This window comes from Poromitra crassiceps (genome assembly GCF_964638095.1).
Source record: "Poromitra crassiceps genome assembly, chromosome: 5".
Taxonomy (NCBI): Eukaryota; Metazoa; Chordata; class Actinopteri; order Beryciformes; family Melamphaidae; genus Poromitra; species Poromitra crassiceps.
Window position 1 is genome coordinate 41865671 of NC_139642.1, and position 26183 is coordinate 41891853.

The 26183-nt window shown below is 45.6% G+C and overlaps 1 protein-coding gene across 4 annotated transcripts in view; it reads left to right on the top strand.

Annotated features, from left to right (window-relative positions):
• The window catches only part of tenm4 (teneurin transmembrane protein 4), a gene marked incomplete at both ends in the record, with an annotated part of 173254 nt that overhangs the window by 136408 nt on the left and 10663 nt on the right, over positions 1–26183 (top strand). For all 4 annotated transcript variants that reach the window (XM_083637873.1, XM_083637874.1, XM_083637875.1 and 1 more), the window contains 7 exons: positions 244–1121; positions 7043–7215; positions 12810–13045; positions 18511–18807; positions 22559–23050; positions 23457–24008; positions 24449–25019. In XM_083637873.1, the coding sequence (XP_083493999.1) occupies positions 244–1121; positions 7043–7215; positions 12810–13045; positions 18511–18807; positions 22559–23050; positions 23457–24008; positions 24449–25019 (3199 nt within the window). The remainder of the gene's footprint in view (positions 1–243; positions 1122–7042; positions 7216–12809; positions 13046–18510; positions 18808–22558; positions 23051–23456; positions 24009–24448; positions 25020–26183) is intronic.

Below are 26183 nucleotides of genomic sequence, written 5' to 3' on the forward strand. Positions count from 1 at the left end.
CCAGCTCCTATTTTCCTTCCTTATCAGATACTAATCTCTTCAAAAGATGTTTTGCTCCCAGGCTAAGCTATAAAATAGCCCACCTTTTTCACAGTAGCCTATCTTTTTTGTAAGCAGTTTTCAATGACTCTCGCCTTGAGGGACTGTTTCCCTCTGATAAAGTGAAAAATGTGTGGATCAATAAGAGCATGGCCTGTTTCTTGTGACCTAAAGCTGATATTTCTGGTGTGTTTTTCCTCTCAGGTGCGTCTAGAGTGGCCCACAGACCTGGCAGTAAGCCCCATGGACAACTCCCTGTATGTCCTGGACAACAACGTGGTCCTCCAGATTTCAGAAAACCACCAGGTCCGCATTGTAGCTGGCCGACCGATGCACTGCCAAGTGCCTGGCATTGACCACTTTCTAATGAGCAAAGTGGCCATCCATGCCACCCTGGAGTCGGCCAATGCCCTCGCTGTGTCCCACAATGGCATCCTGTACATTGCCGAGTCGGACGAAAAGAAAATCAACCGAGTACGTCAGGTGTCCACCAACGGAGAGATCTCCCTGGTTGCAGGGGCGCCTAGCGGCTGTGACTGCAAGAACGATGCCAACTGTGATTGTTACTCTGGGGACGAGGGCTACGCCAAGGACGCCAAGCTGAATGCGCCCTCTTCCCTGGCAGTGTCCGCAGATGGAGAGCTGTTTATCGCAGACCTGGGCAACATCCGTATCCGCTATGTGCGCAAAAACAAACCCTATCTGAACCCTCTCAGCATGTATGAGGTGTCCTCTCCCATTAACGATGAGCTGTACCTGTTTGACTCCAACGGCAGCCACATTTACACGCAGAGCCTGACCACAGGAGACCACCTCTACAATCTGACCTACACCGGAGAAGGAGATCTGAGCAGCATCACTGATAAGAACAAAAACACTGTGACTATCCGACGGGACACTACAGGGATGCCTCTGTGGCTGATGGTCCCTGATGGGCAGACGTTCTGGTTCACTATCGGCACCAACAGTGCCCTCAAAACGATTGCTGCCCAGGGTCAAGAGCTAGCTGTAATGACCTACCATGGAAATTCAGGGCTTCTAGCAACTAAGACCAATGAAAATGGATGGACAACTTTCTATGAGTAAGTACTATTTTGCAAAACACTTGAACGCTTCAAAATCCTTTTATCCCAGTTGATCTGATTATAGATTGTGTCTTTGCCCCAGAGAGCAACTAAATAGATCCCTCAGATCTCTTAAATCCAATATACACTTTACAAAATATCATTTCGAAATACTTGAACTGGAATGTTTGTATTTGCTGTACTGTAGTAGAAAATGATAAAAATGCTTTGGTGAGTGAATGTAGAGGGCATTGGGAGAGGTGTAGAGCTCTCTGACGTCTGAGTTTAACATTTTGGCACATGAGCCACCTTCTTATGCCTGGATGTCTGCAGGATGTCACTCACAATACAAGACCTGTGGAAGTATGGCTGTAATCCTATTTGCTGTTATCATGCCAAATAGGATTACTGGGTGTCGGGTGATATGTTACTCATCTACACCCGTGCTCGCAGTGACAGACCACACTCCATTGCCTGTTTGGAGTCATTTGGTACTGTACATGAACGACATACATGGCAAGCACATTTTAACACCTAGGACTACAAGTTGGCAACATAAGCATAATAGAATAGCCAGAGGTAGGAATTGATTGAGGCAAACCGCACAATGTGAGAGAACAAATGAAACACCCCACCCACACTCTGCAGCAGTTGAGCCTGGGATTTTGAGTTTCTGTGACTTCTGTTGAGCAATTTGTCCCTCGGCTAATACACTGTACCGAGGGACACTGTGCTAACTGATGTCTTTCCAAAATGTGTGATGAAGCACATTGGCTGGTCAGACATCTGGTACACCTCGCTGGAGGAGAATAACACTCTCTGACACATCATCAGATGCTCTGTTTAATCTGCGCAGACATTCATCACCTGCGTTTGATTTGGCTGTCATCTGAGACAGGTTATATTATGGCAGGCGGGGAGATACAGTAGCAATAATGCAGCCATGCATAGGGGTTTTTCAAGGTAGAGAGATTTGCCTATGGCTTCGACAAACCCAATGGGTGGTTGGAATTGTGAATGATTTCTCTTTGACTTTCTCTCAAATGGCTGCCTGGTGCTATTATCTGGTTGGAGCACACTTCTCCCTATTAGGCAAAAGAAAAGAGACAGATAGAGCGCCAGTGACACAAAGGGTTTTATAGTAAGATGAAATCCATTGTTCCCAAATGGATTTTCAAGATTTCTTTACATTTTTCTTGTCACCAGTATACTTGAGAGAAGAAGAAAATCAGTGCAGCATTTCTACTTTTTAATTGTGTAGTTGAGGAATGTATAGGTTTATTTCTGCCCTCTTCTGTGTTTTGAATTTGATGGCTTCATCCTGAGACGACAAAAAATACAATAAAATAGCAATGCAAAACTAGGCACTAGGCACATTAATTTCTCTGTTTCTCCTCAAACGTGCACATTTGCACATCTCCGTCTTTTTTCAAAACATGTGATTTTGTAATTGCATAAAAAGTGTAGGATTATGTACCGGAAGAAGAAAACAAGACTAGGCAAGCCTAGTTAAGCTGGACTGCTGCTACTTAGTGTTGTGCAACTGCAAGTTCACATAAGAGCTAGCACAAAGTTCAGTTCACACAGGTTAAAATTAACTAATTAACGTTCAGAGTTTAGGGGTGTCCCGGAGGCTCACTGAGTAGAGCGCATACCGAAGGCTCAGTCCTTATCTCACCATCCCAGGTTCAAATCCGGCCTGGGGTCATGTGCTCCATGTCCTCCCCTATCTCTCTCCCATCCCCTCCTGTCTCCCTCTGACTATCTGTCAAATAAAGCATTAAATGCCAAAAAAAAAGAAAAAAAAAGAGAATGCTCAGGACACACTAATTGCAACTCTTTCACGCCATTTCTTATTTTCTAATGTTATATTCTTCAAAAGGTGGGTTACCACTACATTCACCTGTGTCACAGGCCTCATTCAGCTGCCTGCTGCTGCTCAACACCCACACATGCCTGTTTCAACAATGGGGAGTCAGTGAGTGAGTCAGTCAGTCAGTGAGTGATTCAGTCAGTCAGTCAGTGAGTGAGTGAGTGAGTGAGTCAGTCAGTCAGTCAGTCAATGAGTGAGTCAGTCAGTCAGTCAGTCAGTGAGTAATTCAGTCAGTGAGTCAGTCAGTGAGTGATTCAGTGAGTGAGTGAGTGAGTGAGTGAGTGAGTCAGTCAGTCAGTCAGTCAGTGAGTCAGTAAGCGCCTGAGACTCTTCTAGGCCGCCCTACCAGCTCCGACAAAAATTAAGATAATAGATGAACATTTCCTGTGTTTTTCTCGACAATTAAGACTATCACTACCTGCAAGCAAGATGGACCTTCCATGTTTCATTTTAAAGCCAATAAAGAGTCTGTTTTTCTTAAACAATTAGCTTTGAAGGTCATTTCACCACCTCAGGGTCAAAGCCATCATTTGCTACTATCGGAGATGAAAAGGCACCTCGATTTATCTCTGCACACCGAAGGGTCCTGCAACACATTTTGCCCAAATGAATGAATGTGTACTTAAGTCCTTTAGCCTATAGATTAAATATAATCTAGTAGAATGCAGAAACAAAACACTAAGGACTGAGTGGAGAACAAAAGACATCTGCTACACGCTCCTGCTGTCGTAACCTTTGGCAAATTGACTGTATGCGCAGATGCTCTGCTGACCTCCTAATGCTTTTATTGTAATGATAAGTGCCTGTGCTTAAGGGTTACTATAAATCTATTAATTAATGTAATATTCTGAAGGATGCCTAATTGTTCTCTTAGCCTCCAATTAGCGGGGCAATAATGTTCCTATTTAGTAACAAAGCTGCTTTATCCACTGGGTTTCCAAGTTAAATGAAGACATCAAAATATGACAGCCAAATTGAACAATTGTCGATGGACTAGAAGCAATTTCGTGACCGTTGCCCTTATGTTACTTTCGCCACAATCGTCCGTCGTCGCACGCGTCCTGTAAGCCTCAGGCAGTAGGGGGGAGGGGGGGGGGGGGGGGGGGGGGGGGTGAAAATATGAGAAAGTGAATAATTTGGTGCAAGGCTGAGCTTAGGCATGCCGGAGGGCGCGCTGATACGGAGTGGGCCAGCCTATTGTTGGGCCCCAGCGTGAAAAGGTCAGGGAGCCAGCATGTGACACGGAGGTGATGCGATCCGAATGGACTGTGGCCATCCAGGGGGAAGGCACACAAGTGCTCTGCTTCTGCTGAGCAGCACCCTGCCCCTGCATGCCCTCTTGTCCAGCCAAAGCAAGCTCATAGGCAGCTGAGCTGAAGCAGACCAGAGCCATTACTGCTCAGCGGTGGAGCCCGAGGAGCGCCTCTAACTCAGGGCCCTAATTGAGACGGAAAGAGTTTGGGTCAGTGATCAAGCTGGGGCATGTGGCATTGCTCTGGAATGAGCTTTCTGCCTGGGGGGGCTGACTCCTTTGTGCAGAGGTGGAGGCAGGCAGGAACACTCGTTCTGTCCTGCCAGCTGAACAGTGCAAAGCGCTGTGGCATGTATACTGTACGTTTTACACACACACAACAGGTGAGAGAAAGGGTTTCCACGGGGGTGGGGGGGGGGGGGGGGGGGGTGCACACATGGAATAGTTTGTGAACAAAGGGAGAATATTTTGCAGATAAAATATGATTGAGCGGTATCAAAATAAATCAAATCCTTTAGATAGGAATTACTGTGCTATTTAGCATTTCCTGAAGTGGAGGGCTTAGGCTGAGAAACATCTCTGAATCAAGTAGGCAGTACAGTTCAGATCAGATAACATGTATCTCTGGGAGATGATTGCTCTCCCACTCTCCCTTTCCATATTGGATATTTGAGACGGCAGCGCTGACGAAATATCCGTAAAGCAGCGGCCGCCATCTCATTTATTAGAGGCTTTATTATGGCAGGCAGTATGGCAGGCAGCAACATCGAGGAGGGCATTTCCAATCTGTATTCACACAGCACAGATGAAAGTCTTCATTCTAAGTAATGTACGGTTCTCTCACTGCTATTCTGGAACACTGGCAAGCTGAAAGAGTTCAAATTGTTCCATGCCCATGTGCTCTCAGGGCCAAATGAGACAATCTGGCCGCTCATGTTCTTGTATGTGATAAACCCACTGATTTGGAGGCTGGGGAGATGCTGCATCTCTCATGGAGTCTCACCTCAGTGCTCCTATTTCATAGACTATAATACGATTAGATGATATCACTAATCTCATGAGCTACTAAGGTGTTTTCCAAATGTGAAAAGTTGAATGCTTTCTCATGACTTTTTTCCTTCTTCTATATGGCACACTCCCATCTCTTGAAGGTTACTTCCATACTAATATGCATTTATACTTATGCTGCCTTCATGTCATATTGGAAGAAGCAGATAATGAGATAACGTGTTACAGCTTGTAGCTACCGGCCACATCCAAAATCATTTTTATTTATGAATTTGAAATCAGCCATGAACAAACTGCAGAAGTACGGCAACCATTTTAGGGCATCCTCGTCATTCAGAGGTTTGGCTGTCATTCCTCAGTCTAAGCGTTGTCAGTTGTCATGCCTCCTAGTAAACCATGTCGAGTGTGGTCTGAAACACCTTCAGTCCTCACACGAAAACGCTGTCATTCTTCCTGCATTACTGTTTCACTCCTCACACGTCAGTCATCGCACCATACAGCGTCAATCGTCAGTCATCAGTCCTCACTCGTCAGTCATCACTCGTCAGTCCTCACTCGTCAGGCATCACTCCTCACTCGTCAGTCATCACTTATCACTCAAACTAGCTGTCAGTCATCACTCCTCATGTCTCACACGAAAACGCTGTCATTTCTCCTGCAACATGCCTCAGTTATCACTCAAACTCATCACACACGGAAGAACAACCAAAAACAACGAATGACAGCGTTTTCATGTGAGACGTGAGGAGTGATGACTGAGAGCTAGTTTGAGTGATAACTGAGGCACGTTGCAGGAGAAATTACAGCGTTTTCATGTGAGACGTGAGGAGTGATGACTGATGATTGAGGACTGACGAGTGAGGACTGATGACTGACGAGTGATGACTGACGCGTGAGGACTGATGACGGACGAGTGACGCCGTATTGTGCGATGACTGACATGTGAGGAGTGAAACAGTAATGCAGGAAGAATGACAGCGTTTTCGTGTGAGGACTGAAGGTGTTTCAGCGCACACTCAACATGGTTTACTAGGAGGCATGACAACTGACAACGCTTAGACTGAGGAATGACAGCCAAACCTCTGAATGACGAGGATGCCCTAAAATGGTTGCCGTACAGAAGACATTGCTCACTTTTCAACAGTTCAGTGCTAGTATTAGTGTGTGTTAGTTTAGCATTAGTTTAGTGTCGTATCGTATCGTATCAGTGTGAATATACTGACTGATAATTTCGATTACGGTAGTTTGAAGTGTGTTTGGTAAGTTAGAAGTCAGACATATCTGAAGCTTAAAAAAAATCACACATCCTAAAAAATATTCCCACATCCTACATGTACTTAGTAAGGCTGACGTTAATGATATTCACCAGTGGGCACCTAATATTTATTTGTATAAATCAGACATGATAGGAACATTATAAACTTCTTCTTCTTCTTCTTCTTCTTCTTCTTCTTCTTCTTCTTCTTCTTCTTCTTCTTCTTCTTCTTCTTCTTCTTCTTCTTCTTCTTCTTCTTCTTCTTCTTCGGTGTTTTACAGCAGTTGGCATTATAAAGATACTTACATGCATGTATTTATACTTGACCCTAATAATAGCATGTAGAATACTACATATAAATTATTAAACGCATAAATTGTCCCACATTTATGATTTCATCACTTCCTTTTGATGCAACAAATCTATCAATTAGCACATGCCACAGCACTATCTGGCTCTATTGTGGTTGCTGTTGATACTTTCATATTGTTTCATATGACACATGGCCCTCTTTACCAGCTGTGGCTCAGGCTCTTGTACTTGTTCTGCAGGTATGACAATTACGGACGTTTGACCAACGTCACCTACCCCACGGGCCGAGTGAGCAGCTACCGCACCGACAGCGACAGCTCAGTGCGCATCCAGACAGAAGGCTCCAACAAAGAGGACATCACAGTCACCACCAACCTGTCCGCCTCTGGCACCTTCTACACACTCATGCAGGGTGAGTGTCTTATAGTTCACGACTGGAGCTGCTGATTGTGTAGATACTCTTCATCTGTGGAAGTGTGTTTCAACACAACCAAAGCTGTTTTTGTTGGGTATTCCTACACTGTAATTCCGTCACTTTATTCAAAGTTTTTGCCGGTCACAGATTCTCAAAACTACACACAAATAAAGGTGCATATTGGAACCAAAAATGGTCCTTCAGAGTGTTGCCATAGAAAAACCATTTTATATCTAATATATCAAATGTATGCATTCAAATATTCTTAATTCTTAGTTATTTGATGGTGGGTGATGGCATACAGTACGTGTGGAAAATAACCAAACCCCTCCATAGTACATCATATACAGTATATTACATATTATAAAACGGCTCTCTCAAATCAAGCAATCTGATTGGTTCACAGCCATTGTATAAATCCAATAACCCACTCCAATAACCCATGGCCATGGGTTATTGGTTGCCATGGCAACTCTCTTACTAAAAGCCTTTGGTTACCTCAAAAAAAACAAATGGCGGAGACAGCTGTCAGATCCTTGTGAATCGATCTTCGCTTATAACTTTACTAATACTTCGCAGAAAATTATGTTTTGTACAAGAATAAATGCGGGCTAATGTCTTCTTTGCAAAAAAAAGGCTGTTAACCCCGCATTTAACCCCGCATTTAACCCCGTAACGTTAGTTGGTGTCGGGCTTTGCAGAAAGCACTCAGCTTCTCAGCAAGCGCTGAGAATGCAGCGCTGCGCTCGAGCTGCCTGTCGGCTTTCCAGAAAGCTCTCAGCTTCTCAGCAAGCGCCAGGATTGGCCAATGTCAACTTCAGTCTCCAGAACGATCCAATCAAATCACCCGCATGTTCTTGCGGTCCCGCCTTACAGTAGTGTTTCAACTGACTCTATCAGAATACCATGCCAGTCGGACTTATAGTATTATTATTATTATATTATTATACTTGGAAACCGTTTTATACTCGAGCTGCGTGGTGTTGTGGCATATATCACGCTGATAAGCTGTTATCCCACTCGGCCTGCGGCCTCGTGGGATAACAGCTTATCAGCGGGATATATTCGCCACAACACACTTGCTCTCATGCTATATTGCTTAAATATATGTTATATTGCATAACAATTGCATATTTGCAAAATAAATTGTTCTTTAAGAATCTTGGTCTGAACCCATATAGACAGATTTTTGTAATTTGATTTATTTTTGAATTCTCTGTGCACTGTACATGGGGAGATAACAGTGGTAGTAGTTAAATTAGAATAGTCATACTTATACAGTACATTCTTTAATCGGGATCATTTCTAGTTAATTCAATTATAGTGAAATTAAACCGTTCTTCAATTTCCTGGGGACCCCCTGAATGACATGTGGAGGTCCCCAGACCCCACTTATCACTGAGAAACACTGATCTGCCACAGTGATTGAGGATGCAGTGTCTCACTTGTGACTAATAACACATCTTACTCTCAGTAGCGTTTGTTGTTCCTCTGCGTAGCTAATGTTAGCTTCAGACAACCCTGTGCAGCGTACCATCCACTTACCAATATGAAAACACATATTGATTTTCTGTCTCAAAATCCAATTCATAAAAAACAATGTCGGTGGCCCATAAGAGATCCCCCAGGTTTAAGAAATCCAATCAGAGTGGAGCAGGCAATGGGCGGGCTGAGGTTGTAAGCTCGGTCCCAGTATGTGTGACTTTCCTTGCATACTTAGGCATTCTGATATCCTGTTTTGCGCCTGACCGACCGCGTTATTGATTACCGGCTGATAGCTTTGAACTCTCCAGCCCCACTTCCATTCCTAAAAGACTATAAAGACCCCCCCCCCCTCCCTCCCTCACACTAACATTTGATTGGAGTGTGCCCTCCTTCCTGTCCCCATTGACTCCCTGTAAAGCCATGTCTGAAACACAAGATGACAAGCTCTGGTGTCTTACTGCTGCTCGGTGGCCTGGTCACCTCATGTTGTGACCTTGTCTTAGACATCTGCTGGTGAGAGGAGCGGCGCCAGGAGCCCTGCTGGTAATTAATTCACCGTTGTCTGCTTTGTAAGCTCGCAACCGGCCGATCACATAACACACGGACGGAGCGACGCCGCTGCGTTTCCCTCCTGCTCTCACCGTTGTGTTTTTGACCTTTTCGGCGCGAGGCGAGCTTCAACACGGCCACAGTGGTGTTGTCGCCATTCTGTGAAGTCCATTACTGAACTCAAAAATAGATGCGAAATAAACTTAATGTGCGAGTAAAGCCGGGAAATGCTTTGCGTTATATTACATCTTCCAGTTAGTCAGCTATAGAGCTTAGGTCAGGCAACGAGCCCGTGCGCGTTCTGTCTGAGCCTGGTTTAAAACCGAAGTTTTCTCAGTAAATTGGCTGTTTATGTAAACTATATCCGTGTTGTCTGAATCAATTACAGTACTGTAAGTCAATTATTTCCCACGCAACATACCTGCTATTGGAGCAAAAATGTACCCCCCCCCCCCTCCTCTCTTTCTCAGTCTCTCTCTTGCGTGCGCATGCATGCGCAAAGGACTCACAATGGGAGTGTGCTGCTGTATAGGCAGCGCAAATCCGACATTTCAAATCGTAACCTTTGATTGACTGGTGATAAAAACATAATTGCCACACGGGATTAGCAAGCAGACTTTGCGGACTTTGAATGACAGAAATCAGTTGAAAATTAAGCACAGAATCCATGGTTAATCAACCCCACTGCGTGTGCGCAGTTTGGCACAGCGCCAGAGGAGAGGAGGAGAGGCACGCCGCTGCTGCTGAGATGTGAATACAATGATTGATTGATCAAGTTTATGATTATTGATTACAATGTTATAATGCATATAACATTCTGATTGTCACACCAAATATTGCCCCAATTATAAAAAAAAAAAAAAGAGAAAAAAGATTACCGGTAGGTTTGATTCGATTACAGCTCCAGTGTTCAGGCACGCTGAAGCGTCAGTGTGGGGCGGGTTCCTCCTCTGCTGAAGTGTATGCATGCATTAACGTAAACATGCTAATTCAGCAGTATTTCCAGCTTGATCTGGCCTGGGAGCACAGCCTGCTCTTGGCAGGGTCTGCCCTAGAGGCCTCTGGCCAACCCCCGAAGTGTCTGTATGATGGAGAGAGGTAAGGGCCAGTGCAAGGTCAGCCCGCCTCCTCTGCCCATTTCTCTCCTCTCAGCACTACAACGCTTCCTCCGGCACTTAGCAAAAGAATATAGGACGCAAAATGCAATCTACTCATATCATGTTTATTGTCATTCTCCCTGCAAAATAAAGATGTGGAAATGCAGTATCACACACCCACCTGACATGTCAGCACGAGGAAGTCCCAAAGTGTGTGTTTTGTGTGAGATTGTTTTTTTTCCTGTGTTAAATGAAGTCAACTAATTAATGTGTGTTTGACAAGCCATTAATTTTAAAGCGTTCTTAATGAGAATCATATTCATCCTGGTCGCTGTCAGTGTGCTGCTGACAGGAGGCACTCTCTGATGAATGTACAAGAGATGCTGGGTGGAAACATTAGTCACTGGTCTGCAGCACAGGCTGTCGTCACCTGGGGACAGTGACAGACAGGCCCTTATTTACTGTTACAATTTCACTTTGATCCAACACATGAGATTTTAATACCACACAAGCAATAATAATAATAACTTTATTTATATAGCACTTTTCAAAAACAGAGTTACAAAAAAAGCGTCATGAGAGTCAAGGACAAAGTGTCAGTTAAGAAAGCAAGAATTACAGGTGCAATTTCAAATAGGAATGTAAAAGACAAAAAATGAATAAAATGGGTGTCTGGGTAGTGGGTAGAGGTAAAAACACTTGCATGCCACCGCAGAGGCCCAGGTTCAATTCCCGGCAGCGGTACTTCCGGCTTGGTCAGACGATCCTACAGACACAATTGGCCGTGTGTGTGCGGGTGGGAAACCGGTGGGGTATGAGTCCAGATCGCTGCATTAGTGCTGCCTCTGGTCGGTTGGGGTGCCTGTTTGGGGGGAGGGGAACTGGGGGGAATAGCGTGATCCTCCCAACGTGCTACGTCCTGCCGGTGAAACTTCTCACTGTCAGGTGAAAGGATGCAGCTGGAAACTGCACATGTATCAGAGGAAGCATGTGCTAGTCTAAAGCTCTCCCCAGATCGACAGAGGGGGTGGAATTGGCCAAGTACAATTGGTGGGGGGGGGGGGAGCAGAATCAAGAATTAAAAGCAGCTTTATACAGGTGTGTTTTGATTTAAAATGTGGCACCGATGTAGCATGCTTGATCTCCTCAGGCAGGGCAGGGCGCTCCAAAGTCACCTTTGCTTAAGCCGTGACTTTGGTACAGATAAGACAGTTTTGTCTGAGGATCTCAGGGAGCGCGTTTGGTCTGAGATACAGGGAGGTGCCAAACCAGACAGGGTCTTAAAAGTGATTAAACATGTTTTTAAATCAATTCTAAAAGACACGGGGAGCCAATGGAGAGAAGCTAAGTTTGGTGTAATAAGATCAAATTTTTTGGAACCAGTTAAGAGCCAAGCTGCAGCATGTTGTACGAGTTGAAGGCAGTGGAGAGACTTTTGGGAGAGACAAGTGTACAGGGAGTTGTGATAGAGACGTGATGAGATGAATGCGTGAACAACCTTCTCCAGATCGGTGAGAGACACAAATGATTTAATTTTGGAGATATTCTGTAGTTGATAAAAACAGAATTGGACAACCTTTTTTATGTCTAGTTTTAAGCAAGGTTCTACTCAGGAGAGAACCATGAGAGTAAGTGCCATAAAGCTCAGTTCTGGTCCAACAGGGCAATAGGTTCTACGGGGCAGTGTTGTTACTGTGTACACAGTTCCTCAGTGAGAAAGTGTTCCCTAAAGAGCTGACTGTTTAGCCTTTTCTTAAAGCGTGAGAGAGAGAGGGACTCTACGGATCCAATAGAGTTTGCTAACTTGTTCCAGTGCCGCTCCACAGCAGAGCGTAGTGGGCAGGAGGGAGCCTCGATCTGAATGAGCGAGTTCAGCTGGGTCAGAGCTGTATTGGCTAGCTTTGTAGGCGAGCATCAAGGACTTGAACTTGATGTGGGCAGCACTGGGTGATGTATCCCGTGTGTGTGTGTGTGTGTGTGTGTGTGTGTGTGTGTGTGTGTGTGTGTGTGTGTGTGTGTGTGTGTGTGTGTGTGTAGGTGTGTACGTGTGTGTGTGTGTGTAGGTGTGTACGTGTGTGTGTGTGTGTGTGTGTGTGTGTGTGTGTGTGTGTGCCTGCTCACTCTGTGGCCCACAGGCAAGCTACTGCAGTTGCTTTGATAGTGTTCATTCCCCGATATCCTCCAGGCAACGGCAACAGCTGTAAAACTTTACTTTACTGGCGCTGTGAACCCTCTCACTATTGATCTCCATTGTCATCATAGAGCCGACATTATCGCAGTGTTTCAGTTAAATAGTGCTGCTGAAGGCTCGCTTTTTGCTGAGCAGCCCTTTTCCATCATATTATGTTTGACTGAGATGAATATTAGATGTAGTCCTCATACACCAGCTACAAGAGGCTTTGATTGTTTCCCCCCCTCTCAATCCTAATCATTTTCTCCCGTGCCCCCTCTGCGTCTCAGAACAAGTTCGGAACAGCTATTTCATTGGTCTGGACGGCTCTCTGCGGCTGGTGCTGGCCAATGGCATGGAGGTGTCCCTGCACACTGAGCCCCACCTGCTGGCCGGCACAGTGAACCCCACGGTCAGCAAGAGGAACGTCACGCTGGCCATCGACAACGGCCTCAACCTGGTGGAGTGGAGACAGAGGAAGGAGCAGGCCCGCGGCCAGGTCACCGTGTACGGACGCAGACTCCGGGTAAGGACACCATGTTGCTATGGAGTCACGCACATGCTTACACACGCTTAGAAAGGACCGCAATCACAGTTTGAAGACCCACATTGTGGAAATCAGCGGCCTCTGCTGCCTCAAGTGGTAATTGCAGAATGCTAACTATGCTACTTACTTCCCTGTTTGTACGTTCAGATATCACCCTTATTTTACTGTTTCTGCTTGTAAGCTGTGCTTTGCTAACCTCTTGGTAGTGTTTATAACTGATTTGCTGGGAGAGAGAAAAGAATTGCTCCAAATATCCCCAAATCTTGTTGTGTTGTTTTATTCACGAATAGAACCACTAATCAATCGTGCTAACTCAGAGTGATACACTTAGAGCGAACAGATTTCACTTCCTATACATTCGTCACAATAAAAGCCCCCGGTTAGTTTGTCAGCAGAAAGCTTTTTTTTTTTTTTTTGCCACCGTACCCCCCCCCCCCGAGCAGAAAGCTTTTAATATGAAGGAGGTGGAGCTTCAGCAGGAAATGGAGTAAGATCCAGGTAACTTTGATGTTCCGGGATGCAGCATCGAAGTTACCTCCTGCAGTAGCAGGGGACTGTGGTGCGAAGTGGGAATAATAGAGATGCCATTCTCCATATTAGAAGTCAGTGTAGCATCAAAATGATTTAGAAGCTGTTTTTATTCAGGTAAAATTGTTACTTGGGCTTTAAGGAGGAATGATGAAAATGTTCCTTTCCCTAAAAATACCAGTGAAATTCAGCTGCCTCCTTGTGATGACTGCACTCGTTGTGCAATGAAGTCATGAGTACGTTTCTGCATCCCTTGGTGGGGCCTCTCAGTTGCAGCATAGGCTAACAGTGATAGCAGCCCACCCCGCTGGAAGACTAAGTGCAGTTACTGTGTGTGTTGGGGGTTTGACACAGTCCAGCAAGGATCTACCAAGGTTATTTCAGAAATGACTCCCCAGGCTCACAGAAACGTCCCAACCTCTCCCCTCTGCACCAATATGAAAGCAAGACTTGAGACCACAGAGCCGGCTCATCAGCTTGGTGGGTGTAATAAAATCAGCTCACACTCACACGAGCCCACACACACCTTTTGATTCATGTCTTCAGTAGAACAGGAAAGGTCTGGGGTGGGGTGGGGTGGGGTGGGGTGGGCTGGAGGGTCGTGTTAAATTTCCGCAGCCCAGTCAAACCTTCAGAGAGGCAGTAAGAGAACCAAACAATCCATGTGACCTAGTTGGTAAATGAATGGCCTCAGTGAGCTAACCTTGCAATGATACACACAAAATAACACCAGGTCCCTTTTCATAAGGGGATGAATGCACTACTTACTGTATGTTTGAGCAGAACAAAGCGTCTAGAATGACCCAGTGGAAAATTGCGTTGAGGGAGCCCCGATAATTTATTCTGACTTGATTACCTCGTTTTGTTTCCTTGTTCTTGCCTTTTGTCAGACAAGCAACATCTCTGCTGAAGTCGTCTTCCACATGCTTTGGGAGGCGACATGGCTAATGGGGAGGTGCCACTTTGCCTGTCATTGTTTGTTCTTTTAATGGCGCCGTCGTCCCTTTGGAAGTGAAAGCCTGTAATGTATGTTACACACAATGGCCCCAGGGGGGAGATAGGAAATGGGAGCAGCCTAATGGCGAGAACGGAGGGATGAACAGAGCAGGAATCATTGAGCGACCTTGAGTGGCATGTCAAGTGATATTACGTGGGTGGCTGGGCGAGTGTGTGGCAGCGAGTGGGGGGACGGCCTGGGCAAAAGAAAAGGAGGATGCGTGAGAATGAGAGCCAGAGAGAGGCCACTTTGTGCCTCTGCCTGCCTGCATTTTGACCGTGTTGAGAATGAGCGAAGATGACCCAGGAAAGTGTGAGCGAAGATGACCCAGGAAAGTGTTTGACTTCTCGCTGGCTGTGTTTGAGTTTGTTTCTCTGACTGTTTTTGTTAGGGATGCACCGATATGAACATTTTGGTCGATACCGATAACCGATATTAACATTGCTGTTAAGGCCAATAACCGATATTTACCGATGCCGATATGATCTGTATAAAAACACATTTCTATGATGATCACATTTTGTACATGTAAACACTGAATTTGACAAATGATTGTCTTTATTTCCAAAACATTTGGAAAAGCCCATAAATCATAGATTTTCTGCATTGTTTCCTTTCTCTCAATATGAATATTTTGGCCGATACCGATAACCGCTATTAACATTGCTGTTATTTTGCTCATCAGACCGATACCGATATAGTCAAAAAATGACTAACATCGGCCATTACAATATGATTGTGGATATATCATGCATCCCTAGTTTTTGTGACATTATGTGAATGGACATACAGTGCGTGCGTGTGCTGCGTTGTGTTAGCACATCCCAAAGCTAAACGGGTCAATGATGGACCTGGGCTTAACCCTACAGTACCACAGCGACACGTGCCACTTGGGCTTGCCTCTCCCAGCCAGCCGGGCGGGAAGCTGGTGATTGATGCTGCCAGGCCACAGAAAGTGCCTTTCTCTCCATGGAAACGGGGCCGCCTGTCAGCTTGAGTAGTTTGTAAATGTAATGGGAGAATCTTTCTGGCTGCCAGAGAGCAAGGATCCTCAGCCGCTTCAATCTGGAATGGAAGGCAAAGGCAAAGCTGTCTCCTTGTACAGGGTGATATCACTATGTCAGTATTTGTTATCAGCACTGTCTCATAATGTACGGCTGTTTGTTCAAAAGACGGAACAATCAGAAACAGCAAGAGAAAAGATTACAGCTCTTATCTCACCACGTGCTTTGATTGCAATATGTGAATAGACGGAATTGATGTTATTGAAGGAAACAAACTAAGCAAATGTAGAATTAATGATGAGAACCAATTAACGGATCGTGCATTTTCACTTTTGAAATGACAGATGGAGAATGTCGTTTGACATAAATGACAGATGGAGATTGTCGTTTGACATAAAGATCACTGTGTGATGAATGATCGCATTAATTGAGCATCATGGAAACAGAGGCATCATTTTATATTTAGGAAGGTTTCAAATGGAACATGGAGGCTGTAGTGTTCTGTAACTATCTCTCTTCTTACACATCTACCTTCTTTAAGATGTTCCTGTTAAGCCCATGGCACACCAATCACACATTCTCCAACAACTGCCAGCATTCTTGTTGGCAGTTGTTGGAGAATGTTTGACAAACAAGGATTGAACATGTCGGATCTGAACAAACATCTCCAAACATAGGGCAGACAACAACGGCTCACCACACAAACATCTGTGTTTGTCTGTGTTTGTCCATGTTGGTTTTAGAACATTTGATTGGTGTGCCATGGGGTTTAGAGGCGATGTCCAATTTAAAATAATTCCCCTCGAGTGGCTTTCCATTCTCATGGGATCCTGGGATCTCTGCTGTAAGATGTCTTTCCAGCCTGTTGGGTCTCTGGCTAATCAGATCCTAGTACTGCTTTCTCTCTCTCGCACCTTATGTTCTCTTGGAATCAGTCTCAGCACAGACTACAACAATCTTCTAGACAGACTGTAGGCCTCTCCTACCTAAGGGTGTGCCATATCGTATCGTTATTGATATATCGTTACACTTCATATTCACATTGTAAAAAATTCATAACGTGATAATGGCAATATTCCAACTTGTTGATGTAATGATGTGCGTAACGGTATGACGTACGCACAGCAACAAGCAACAAACATTTATTTCATTGAGCTTGTATTTTGAAATTAATAATAAAATATTTTTCTGACTTTTGTCATATCATCAAGAATATCATTATCACAGAAATACCCTGAAATATTGTGATGATATTTTAGGGCCATATCGCCCACCCCTCTCCTACCCACAGTATGAAAGACCAAAAGATCCCGAACACTGTGTCCAGTGTTTCAAGGAATGCCAGAGGAGGAGGCTCAGCCTTTGATGTCCAGTCACTTATCTTCTTAGTCTAACAAACGACTATCTAAAAGCTACACTAATTCTAATTTGTCTTTGCAGTTTGACACTTGTTATGACACTAAGCCTTTTTGCACAGACGGCCTTCTTTGTAAACGAGAAACTAACTAATGTGGGTGCCCCGGTTCGTCTCCCGACACCGCGGAACCCACACAGAGCTCCGCAGGAGGAGGGCCCCTTCCCGCTCTCAAATTGGGCTCAAATTGCTCGTGTTGCTCCAAACCTTCGGGGGATTGTTCTCTTTATGATTCCGTTGCTTTTAGTGTAAAGTAATCCTCTCAATTAGGTATCAGTGACATTAATTGCCTCTGGTGTAATTGTCCCTTCACAGATGAGAGACCCCGGCATGCTTTTCTCAATGTGCGATTGAAAGAGCGAGGCTTCTCAGTGGCCCCCTGCGACCCGCTCTCTGCCATGCAACTGGAGAGAAGCCAGGAGCAGCTTTCAGAGCTGTTTCAAGACATCGTCAAGCCTTGCCAAGTGTTGCGGCGAGCGAAATGCCACAACACCTTGAGAGAAATCGCGTCGATGCGCCGAGCGAAATGCCACAATACCTTGAGAGAAACCGCGTCGATGTGCCGAGCTAAATGCCAGAATACTTTGAGAGAAACCGCGTCGATTCATCAGAAACGACATGATGGCGAAAGCAGGAGCAAGGAGATGGGGAAGGCGACGTTGTGTATGCGGGAGTGTCTGCGAGGGTGTGGGTGCGGTAGTTGTAATTAAAGTCTAAGACCGTTCTCAGTAAATGTACCTGAATCTGCCACATGGTGTTGGAAGTCGTGTTTGTAGGGATTAAGACCTTTTTCTCCTGAAGTTCAGTTTGTTTCTCCTCTGTTGCCTCAGTCTGCATACAGACAGTGATGCTGGAGCTGTCGCTGGATCATTTAAGCAGCAGCACGTCTCGCTCACACAGAGGCAGGCGCTGGCCTCCTCTCTGTGCTGACCTGGATGTGGCCTTAAGGATTACTCTCTTCAGAGCTCTGATCACAGAGAGGTCAAAGGTCACTGGGTGCAGCCTTGTGCATTCCAACAAAAAAAGTGAAGTGTCATTGAAATGAAGTGTTCTGAGCCACACAGGAATGAAATTGCCCCCCCCCCCCCCTCTCTCTTTTCCAATTTATGACAATAGCTAAATAAAATGAGCTTCATCTGTGCCTGGTAATTATTTTCAGCACACACTGGAAATGAATTTAATGATCAATGGCGCTCTAATGTTTCTTGCATGAATAGGCATACTCCCACTAAGACTCGACTGAATTTTTACACAAACAAAGAAATAGGGTAATTCTTATAATCACTTAAATGACTCCTGCACTCCTGAGATACAGCTCCTCTTTTGTAATTAAAAGCTTTTAAAAGAAGAATATGAAATAATCCTCCTCACAGGGTTCCAGCTAAAAAGAGCACCGCACAAAGTCCTCCTGATCACTGCGAACTTCCAAACATGTTTATTCCATGTTTCTCGGTCACATTGAATGTTTTTTTTAACTCCTTGGACCATCCTCTCCCAACAGGTTCATAACAGGAACTTGCTGTCATTGGACTTCGATCGAATCACCAGAACGGAGAAGGTCTACGATGACCACAGGAAGTTCACGTTACGAATCCACTATGACCACGCCGGGCGCCCCACCCTGTGGGCGCCGAGCAGTCGCCTGAACGGGGTCAACGTCACCTACTCCTCTGGCGGGCATGTGGCAGGCATCCAGCGGGGCACCATGTCTGTGCGCATGGAGTATGACCAGAATGGCAGAATCTCCTCCCAGATATTTGCTGATGGAAAATCGTGGAGCTACACTTACCTTGAGAAGGTAAGAACTATGGGTGCTGTGGCTGCTGATGTAATGCCCTTGAAAAGTAATTGAAAGCCTTGGGAACAAGTTGTATAATTGAACCTTGGAGATGTGTTCATAGCCTTGAGCAGGAGACTTTAGACGAGTTTGAAGTGAACTTTTAATTCTCTAGTTGTGTCTGTGCTGTATTATCAAGCTCTGTCACACAGAAATGCAATAAAAGCTGATGCACGTTATACGTTGTCACCACAGTCTGACACAGTTCAACCCAAAATAGCTCTGATAAGAAGTGAAATGTCACTTTCTACTCTAATTAAAGGCAAAGGGCTCTATCTTCCCAAAAGCGTTAATTTAGCATTTGCGCTCGTTTAACGCCGTGCGCAATGCAAATTGGGGGCGGACACAAGCACATGCCTGTGATAATTGTACTGGGCATTGGCTGCCACAAGCCAAAGCAGGCGTTTCAGCGCTAAAATGTGGGATAGATGGCATTACCCTATCGTCAGCAGCGCGCAATTACTTTGCGCTAAGAGCTTTGAAAAGGACCTCACGCGCAAATACCTCGCGCTCTCGGAGCGCACCCGTAATCTCCGTGCAGTGCAAAGTAGAATTCCTTTTGGAGATGTCATTACGCACAGCCTAGACATCAAATTATGCTGCTAAAATTGGGTATTAGCAGATAATTCAGTGAGGCAATCAACTATAACTCACTGAGAAACTTTTATCACATCGCAAAGAGGGAAATGAATTGAGAAAACTTGTTGGACAATGGACATAGGCTATTTACCTTCATAACCACCCGGAGGGTCGTTGGTACCACAGACGATCTGTCAATAAGCTCTCTCTGTCCTCGCGGGCGGCTGTAGCTCAGGAGGTAGAGCGGGTCGTCCACTAATCGCTTTGGATAAAAGAGGTCGGTGGTTCGACTCCTCCAGTCTGCATGTCGAAGTGTCCTTGGGCAAGACACTGAACCCCAAATTTCAAGACACCCCCAAATGGGTGAATGTACCTACTGACTGTAAAGCTCTTTGGATAAAAGCGCTATATAAATGCAGGCCATTTCACCTACTCTATTACCCATGGAGAGAATTACAGCATATTGCATGCCTCGCGCAAACAGCCATTGCGAGACGGGAATCTGATTGATTTTGATTGATGTAATGCCCAGCATTGCCTGGTCATGCCTGTGAATAATTCTGGTAGTTAAGACCGCCCAAATCCCGTTTGCGCAGGCATTTTGGGGCGCAGATGATTTTGGCATGGCTCTAATTTGCGTCTGCGACAAGTGACGTGAACATTTCCGCATCCCAGCCGAGAATTGCATCCCCAACATATTTCGGGGCTGTTTTAACTTAGAAATCAGGGAGGTCACGTCTACCAGACAATTATATCACTTTTAAACAGTTACATTTCTGTATAAATCACAAGTATACATACAAGTATGCTCCCGTGAGGTGGGGATGCTTTTTTTTGCTGCTGGGCGGGAGAGCAAAACTCGGCAGAACACCTGGTGGACGGGGCAAGGCGGAGTGCTATCTTCCCTGCCTTAAGGCACGCGCAAACAGGTGCGCAAGCGCTATTAGGGGATAGCGGCTGTCGGAAGATAGGGCCCAAGGTCTTTGCAGAGAATGTGAAGGGCTTCGATTCTCCGGCTTAGGCATTTCATATGAAAATGAAAATGTTAATATGTAGTGAGTTTTACTCTTAACTCATTGAGTGCCAGCCACTTTTGGAGAACGGACGCTCCCAGTGCCAGAGTTTCAGAGCGTTTTCAGTGATTTCTCGAGGCCCACAGAATATTGTGTGATATTACTATGTAAACACCGAACACGCAAAAAGAACGATGAGACTCTATTCTATCATCAGCAAAAACAGGTTTATTGATATCATTTTCCGTTCTTTAGTTATCAGCCGGAGAAGATAGCTTGATTTAACCAAAAACAGCCGTTTTTTTCTAGAAGCTGAGATAAAGAGCCTTTTGTGAAATTAAACATTTCATGCACATCACTGACTGAAGCTAATATTTTCTGATGTAGTCACACCTTTCCTTCAATAGAACAGCGAAAACCAAGGAATTTTGTTTGGCAAAACAATATTTTTTAGCTGCAACCAGCAGCGCTGGCCCCTGCGTGCGCTGCTGGTTGCAGCTTCTTGTTGGTCTTGATTTGCTGCTGGTGGGCATCAGATATTCTGGCTTGCGTTTGCCAATCCTGTCCTGCTGTCTGGGTCTGTCTGGGTCAGTGTTGTGTGCTGCTCTGCGTGCCCCACCCCCCCCCCCTCAACTGCACACTCCTCCTCCGTATGGGAGTGTCTCTGGGGCTTTCTGGTGCGTTTGCTCTGCACTGAAAAGTCCGCTACATCCAGCTTTTTTACAGCGTTCCGCGTGTATTTGTCACCGGCTCCCATGCTTCCAGTTGAGAATAATAACAACTAATAACAAAATCATGCGGATGGGCTATCGCAGCGGACACGGAGGTGCTCAATTGTGGCAGCAGATTGGCTGCTGCAGGCACAGCTAACGTTATGCTTCATGCATATCGATGCATACGGATGCGATGCGATTTCCGTTTCCCCAACGACTTCTTCTCTGTTTTTTCCTCGCCTTTCTGTAATCTGGAGAGCACTGTCGCCACCTAATGGGTCCCTAAAATAGCTTTTACACATTCAACAGCCACCATACTTTCACAGGAGATGGATCTGGCTTTGATGCACGTCCCACCGTCAAAAAACGCAATTGACGAACATACTCGTCCTTGGCACTCTACGTTACTAAACCAATTGACGAACATACTCGTCCATGGCACTCAATGAGTTAAGTGCTGAGATGTTGGCAGCCTGTTGTGACAGCCTGAGAAATCATTCATTTAATTTGTCCAAGAAGGATGAAGGGCGCTGATGGAAACAGTTGTTTGCCGAGTTGTAGAGATTCAGCTCCCTCCTGCTGTTCGGATCAAAAGATCCCACAAAACAAGAAACGAGAACAGTCTGTTTATGAAGTCATCTCCTAAGGACATCTTAATGTCAGAGGAATATCAACAACTCCACTTTCAAGATGTAAATTAGATTTGTCTGATTCAGACATGCATGCCTAATATAGCATTGCTTTTGACATTTTACTCATCTTTTTGTGGTGTACTAGCCCAGTCTCTTGTACATTCTCAGCCTGCAAATTCACCCCCGCTTACTGACTCAGTACACACAGTGTGTACTGTAGGTAACATGAGAAACTCGTTAAAGGCTAATCATGTTTGAATTATGCAACTTTTCATTTGTATAATTACATAGCAGTGTAATTACTGTGTGTAGAGATACAGTCTATGGTAAAGACGTAATTTTATAGCAATTATTATAATGGCTCTTGTTTTAGTCTATGGCAGTGGCACAGTGGTTTCTGTCATGAAAAAAAGATGAGTCTATAAAAATGGCTAAAAGTGGGTTAAACTTAATGGGAAAAAAAGACATCCTTATGTAGAATACATTGTCACCACACGGAGATGCAAGACGTAATCAATCTTAGAAGGAATAAGACAGGAAGGCTTCTTGGATCTCTGAGGTAGTACTGTAGATGACAGCCAAAACAGATGGTTGGCAGGTACAATACCTAAACATACAACTAGGGGTATTCCTTGCCAGTTACATAAGGAAAGGTTTTTCCTCATGTACTGTACCTGACGTGACTGGCAATGAATAAGCATTGTATATTTCCCTAATAAATCTTATATATCTGAAATCTCTTTTCCATCCTAACTGCTTCCTCTCCTCTCCACAGTCCATGGTACTCCTGCTGTACAGCCAGAGGCAGTATATCTTTGAGTTTGACAAAAATGACCGCCTCTCCTCTGTGACGATGCCCAACGTGGCACGGCAGACCCTGGAGACCTCCCGCTCCATCGGCTACTACAGAAACACCTACCGGCCTCCGGAAGGGAACGCCTCAGTGCTCCAGGACTACAGCGAGGACGGCCATTTGCTGCAGACCACCTACCTGGGCACGGGCCGCAGGGTCATCTACAAATACGGCAAGCTGGCCAAGCTGCTGGAGCTGCTCTACGACACCACGCGCATCGGCTTCTCCTACGACGAGGTGGCCGGCATGCTGAAGACGGTCAACTTGCAGAGCGAGGGCTTCACCTGCACCATCCGCTACCGGCAGATCGGCCCGCTGATCGACCGGCAGATCTTCCGCTTCAGCGAAGAGGGCATGGTCAACGCCAGGTTTGACTACGTCTACGACAACAGCTTCCGCGTCACCAGCATGCAGGTACTGTGTAGGGATGAAACGATGACCGGTTTAATGATAAACCGTGGTCAAATTCCTGACAGTTAGTATTACTGTTTCAAATGTTAATCGTTAAAATTGCGAAGGTTTGATTACTGTGATTATCGCTTGTTTATTCATAGTTTATTGAAAGTGTACGTGTCCAAATTGATCCTGATGGCTATGTTATTATTTTTATGTTTATGCAAACAAAAAGTGCATAGTGCTGCTAATTCTATTTGTGATTTTCAATATAAAACTTGGTGAAATTATTTCAGTAAGTGTATCAGTACTTTTTGATCATTTTCAGCACATTTTTAAAATACCATGATAATACTGATAAGCGTGATAATTTTGGTCACTCTAATCATGATATTAAAATGTCATTCTGTTTCATCTCTACATGCAGGCGGTCATCAACGAGACGCCGCTGCCTATCGACCTCTATCGCTATGACGACGTCTCCGGCAAAACGGAGCAGTTCGGGAAATTTGGAGTCATCTATTACGACATCAATCAGATTATCACGACGGCGGTCATGACCCACACCAAGCACTTTGACGCTTACGGTCGGGTGAAGGAGGTCCAATACGAGATCTTCCGCTCGCTCATGTACTGGATGATGGTGCAGTACGACAACATGGGCCGTGTGGTGGCCAAGGAGCTGAAAGTGGGGCCCTACGCCAACACCACGCGCTACACCTACGAGTACGATGCCGACGGGCAGCTCCAAGTGGTCTCCATCAATGACAAGCCCCTGTGGAGGTACAGCTACGACCTGAACGGCAACCTGCACCTCCTCAGCCCGGGGAACAGTGCCCGCCTCACGCCGCTACGCTACGACATCCGCGACCGCATCACCCGCCTGGGGGACGTCCAGTACAGGATGGACGAGGACGGATTCCTCAAGCAGAGGTGGAACGACTACTTTGAGTACAACTCGGCTGGCCTGCTGGTCAAGGTTTGTTTATTTATTTATTGTATTTATTTAAAAGGGACGATGTACAGTTAAATGTCACTATTTGATGCACCGTACCATATTATAGCTGAAAGCTAATTCACATTATGTAGTCCCAAAGCAGAGAAATAGCACAATAAAAGAGTAGAGTAAAAACATAGTTATACAGCTGTACAAAAAACACACACAAGACACAGAGTACTATACTACACACAATAGCACATCACCATTGTATCACAAATGTATGCTTGTCAAAAAAAATCAAGTCAAGAAAGACCTGCATAAGTACCATTAGATAATATCAGTCAGTGGGTACAGAGCTGAGCAGTTTTTAACAGACTGACTTTTTAAGTCAGTCTGAAATTCTCAAAGCTCACTAAATTGCATTCCTCCAGCCAGTACTGTACCCTACAGTGATGGAAATGTGTTGGCTTTTTGTCCAGGTGTACAACAAGGTGAGCGGCTGGAGCATCAGGTACCGCTACGACGGCCTGGGCAGACGGGTGTCGAGCAGGAGCAGCACGGGCCACCACTTGCAGTACTTCTACGCCGACCTGTCCAGCCCCACGCGGGTCACCCACATGTACAACCACTCCAGCTCGGAGATCACCTCGCTCTACTACGACCTGCAGGGCCACCTGTTCGCCATGGAGCTCAGCAGCGGAGACGAGTTCTACGTTGCCTGCGATAACATCGGCACGCCGCTGGCCGTGTTCAGCGGCTCGGGCATCATGATCAAGCAGGTGCTCCACACGGCGTTCGGGGAGGTCTACCTGGACACCAACCCCAGCTTCCAGCTCGTAGTGGGCTACCAGGGAGGCCTGTACGAGCCGCTCAGCAGACTGGTCCACATGGGCCGCCGGGACTACGACGTCCTGGCCGGCCGCTGGACCACGCCCGACCACGAGGTGTGGAGCCGCCTCAACAGCAACCGCATCGTGCCCTTCAACTTGTACATGTTCAAGAATAACAACCCTCTGAGCAACAACAAGGAGACCAAGTGCTACATGACTGGTAGGTTTGCCAACCAAACCCCTGTTTTATAGAGGTCTGATGTTTTATAGAGGTCTGATGTTTTATAGAGGTCTGATGCCTGTTTTATAGAGGTGGTCTGCTGCCTGTGGCTGTTTTTCTCTCTCTCATTTTTTTTCTTCTGTTTTAGTTTGAAACAGCTGCAAATGAAACATGCTCCAACCAACAGGCAGCCTCAAAAATAACCAAAACAATTATTTGATTTGTTTACCAACCATAGGAAAATGCCTGAGTCTGGGTAAAAGGAGCTATATAGGAATAACGGTGTTGACAGATGTTAAGGGGGTCCCAGAAGGGCAATCAATAATCCATATTACTGCTTTTGTTGTGCTAAAATGTCACTGTCATGTGGAGGGGGAGGAAAGGGCCCAGGGCACTTTTTCTAGACAAGCTCCCATATCTTAACCCTCATTCCTGTGTTGCACTGCTATGGCTTTCAGTGCAGTGAACAACACTGTGCAGTGAACAACACTGTGCAGTGAACAACACTGAGCAGTGAACAACACTGAGCAGTGAACAACACCGTGCAGTGAACAACACTGAGCAGTGAACAACACTGTGCAGTGAACAACACTGTGCAGTGAACAACACTGAGCAGTGAACAACACTGAGCAGTGAACAACACCGTGCAGTGAACAACACCGTGCAGTGAACAACACCGTGCAGTGAACAACACTGTGCAGTGAACAACACTGTGCAGTGAACAACACTGAGCAGTGAACAACACTGAGCAGTGAACAACACCGTGCAGTGAACAACACCGTGCAGTGAACAACACTGTGCAGTGAACAACACTGTGCAGTGAACAACACTGTGCAGTGAACAACACCGTGCAGTGAACAACACCGTGCAGTGAACAACACTGTGCAGTGAACAACACCGTGCAGTGAACAACACCGTGCAGTGAACAACACTGTGCAGTGAACAACACTGTGCAGTGAACAACACTGAGCAGTGAACAACACCGAGCAGTGAACAACACCGTGCAGTGAACAACACTGAGCAGTGAACAACACCGTGCAGTGAACAACACCGTGCAGTGAACAACACTGAGCAGTGAACAACACCGTGCAGTGAACAACACCGTGCAGTGAACAACACTGTGCAGTGAACAACACTGTGCAGTGAACAACACCGTGCAGTGAA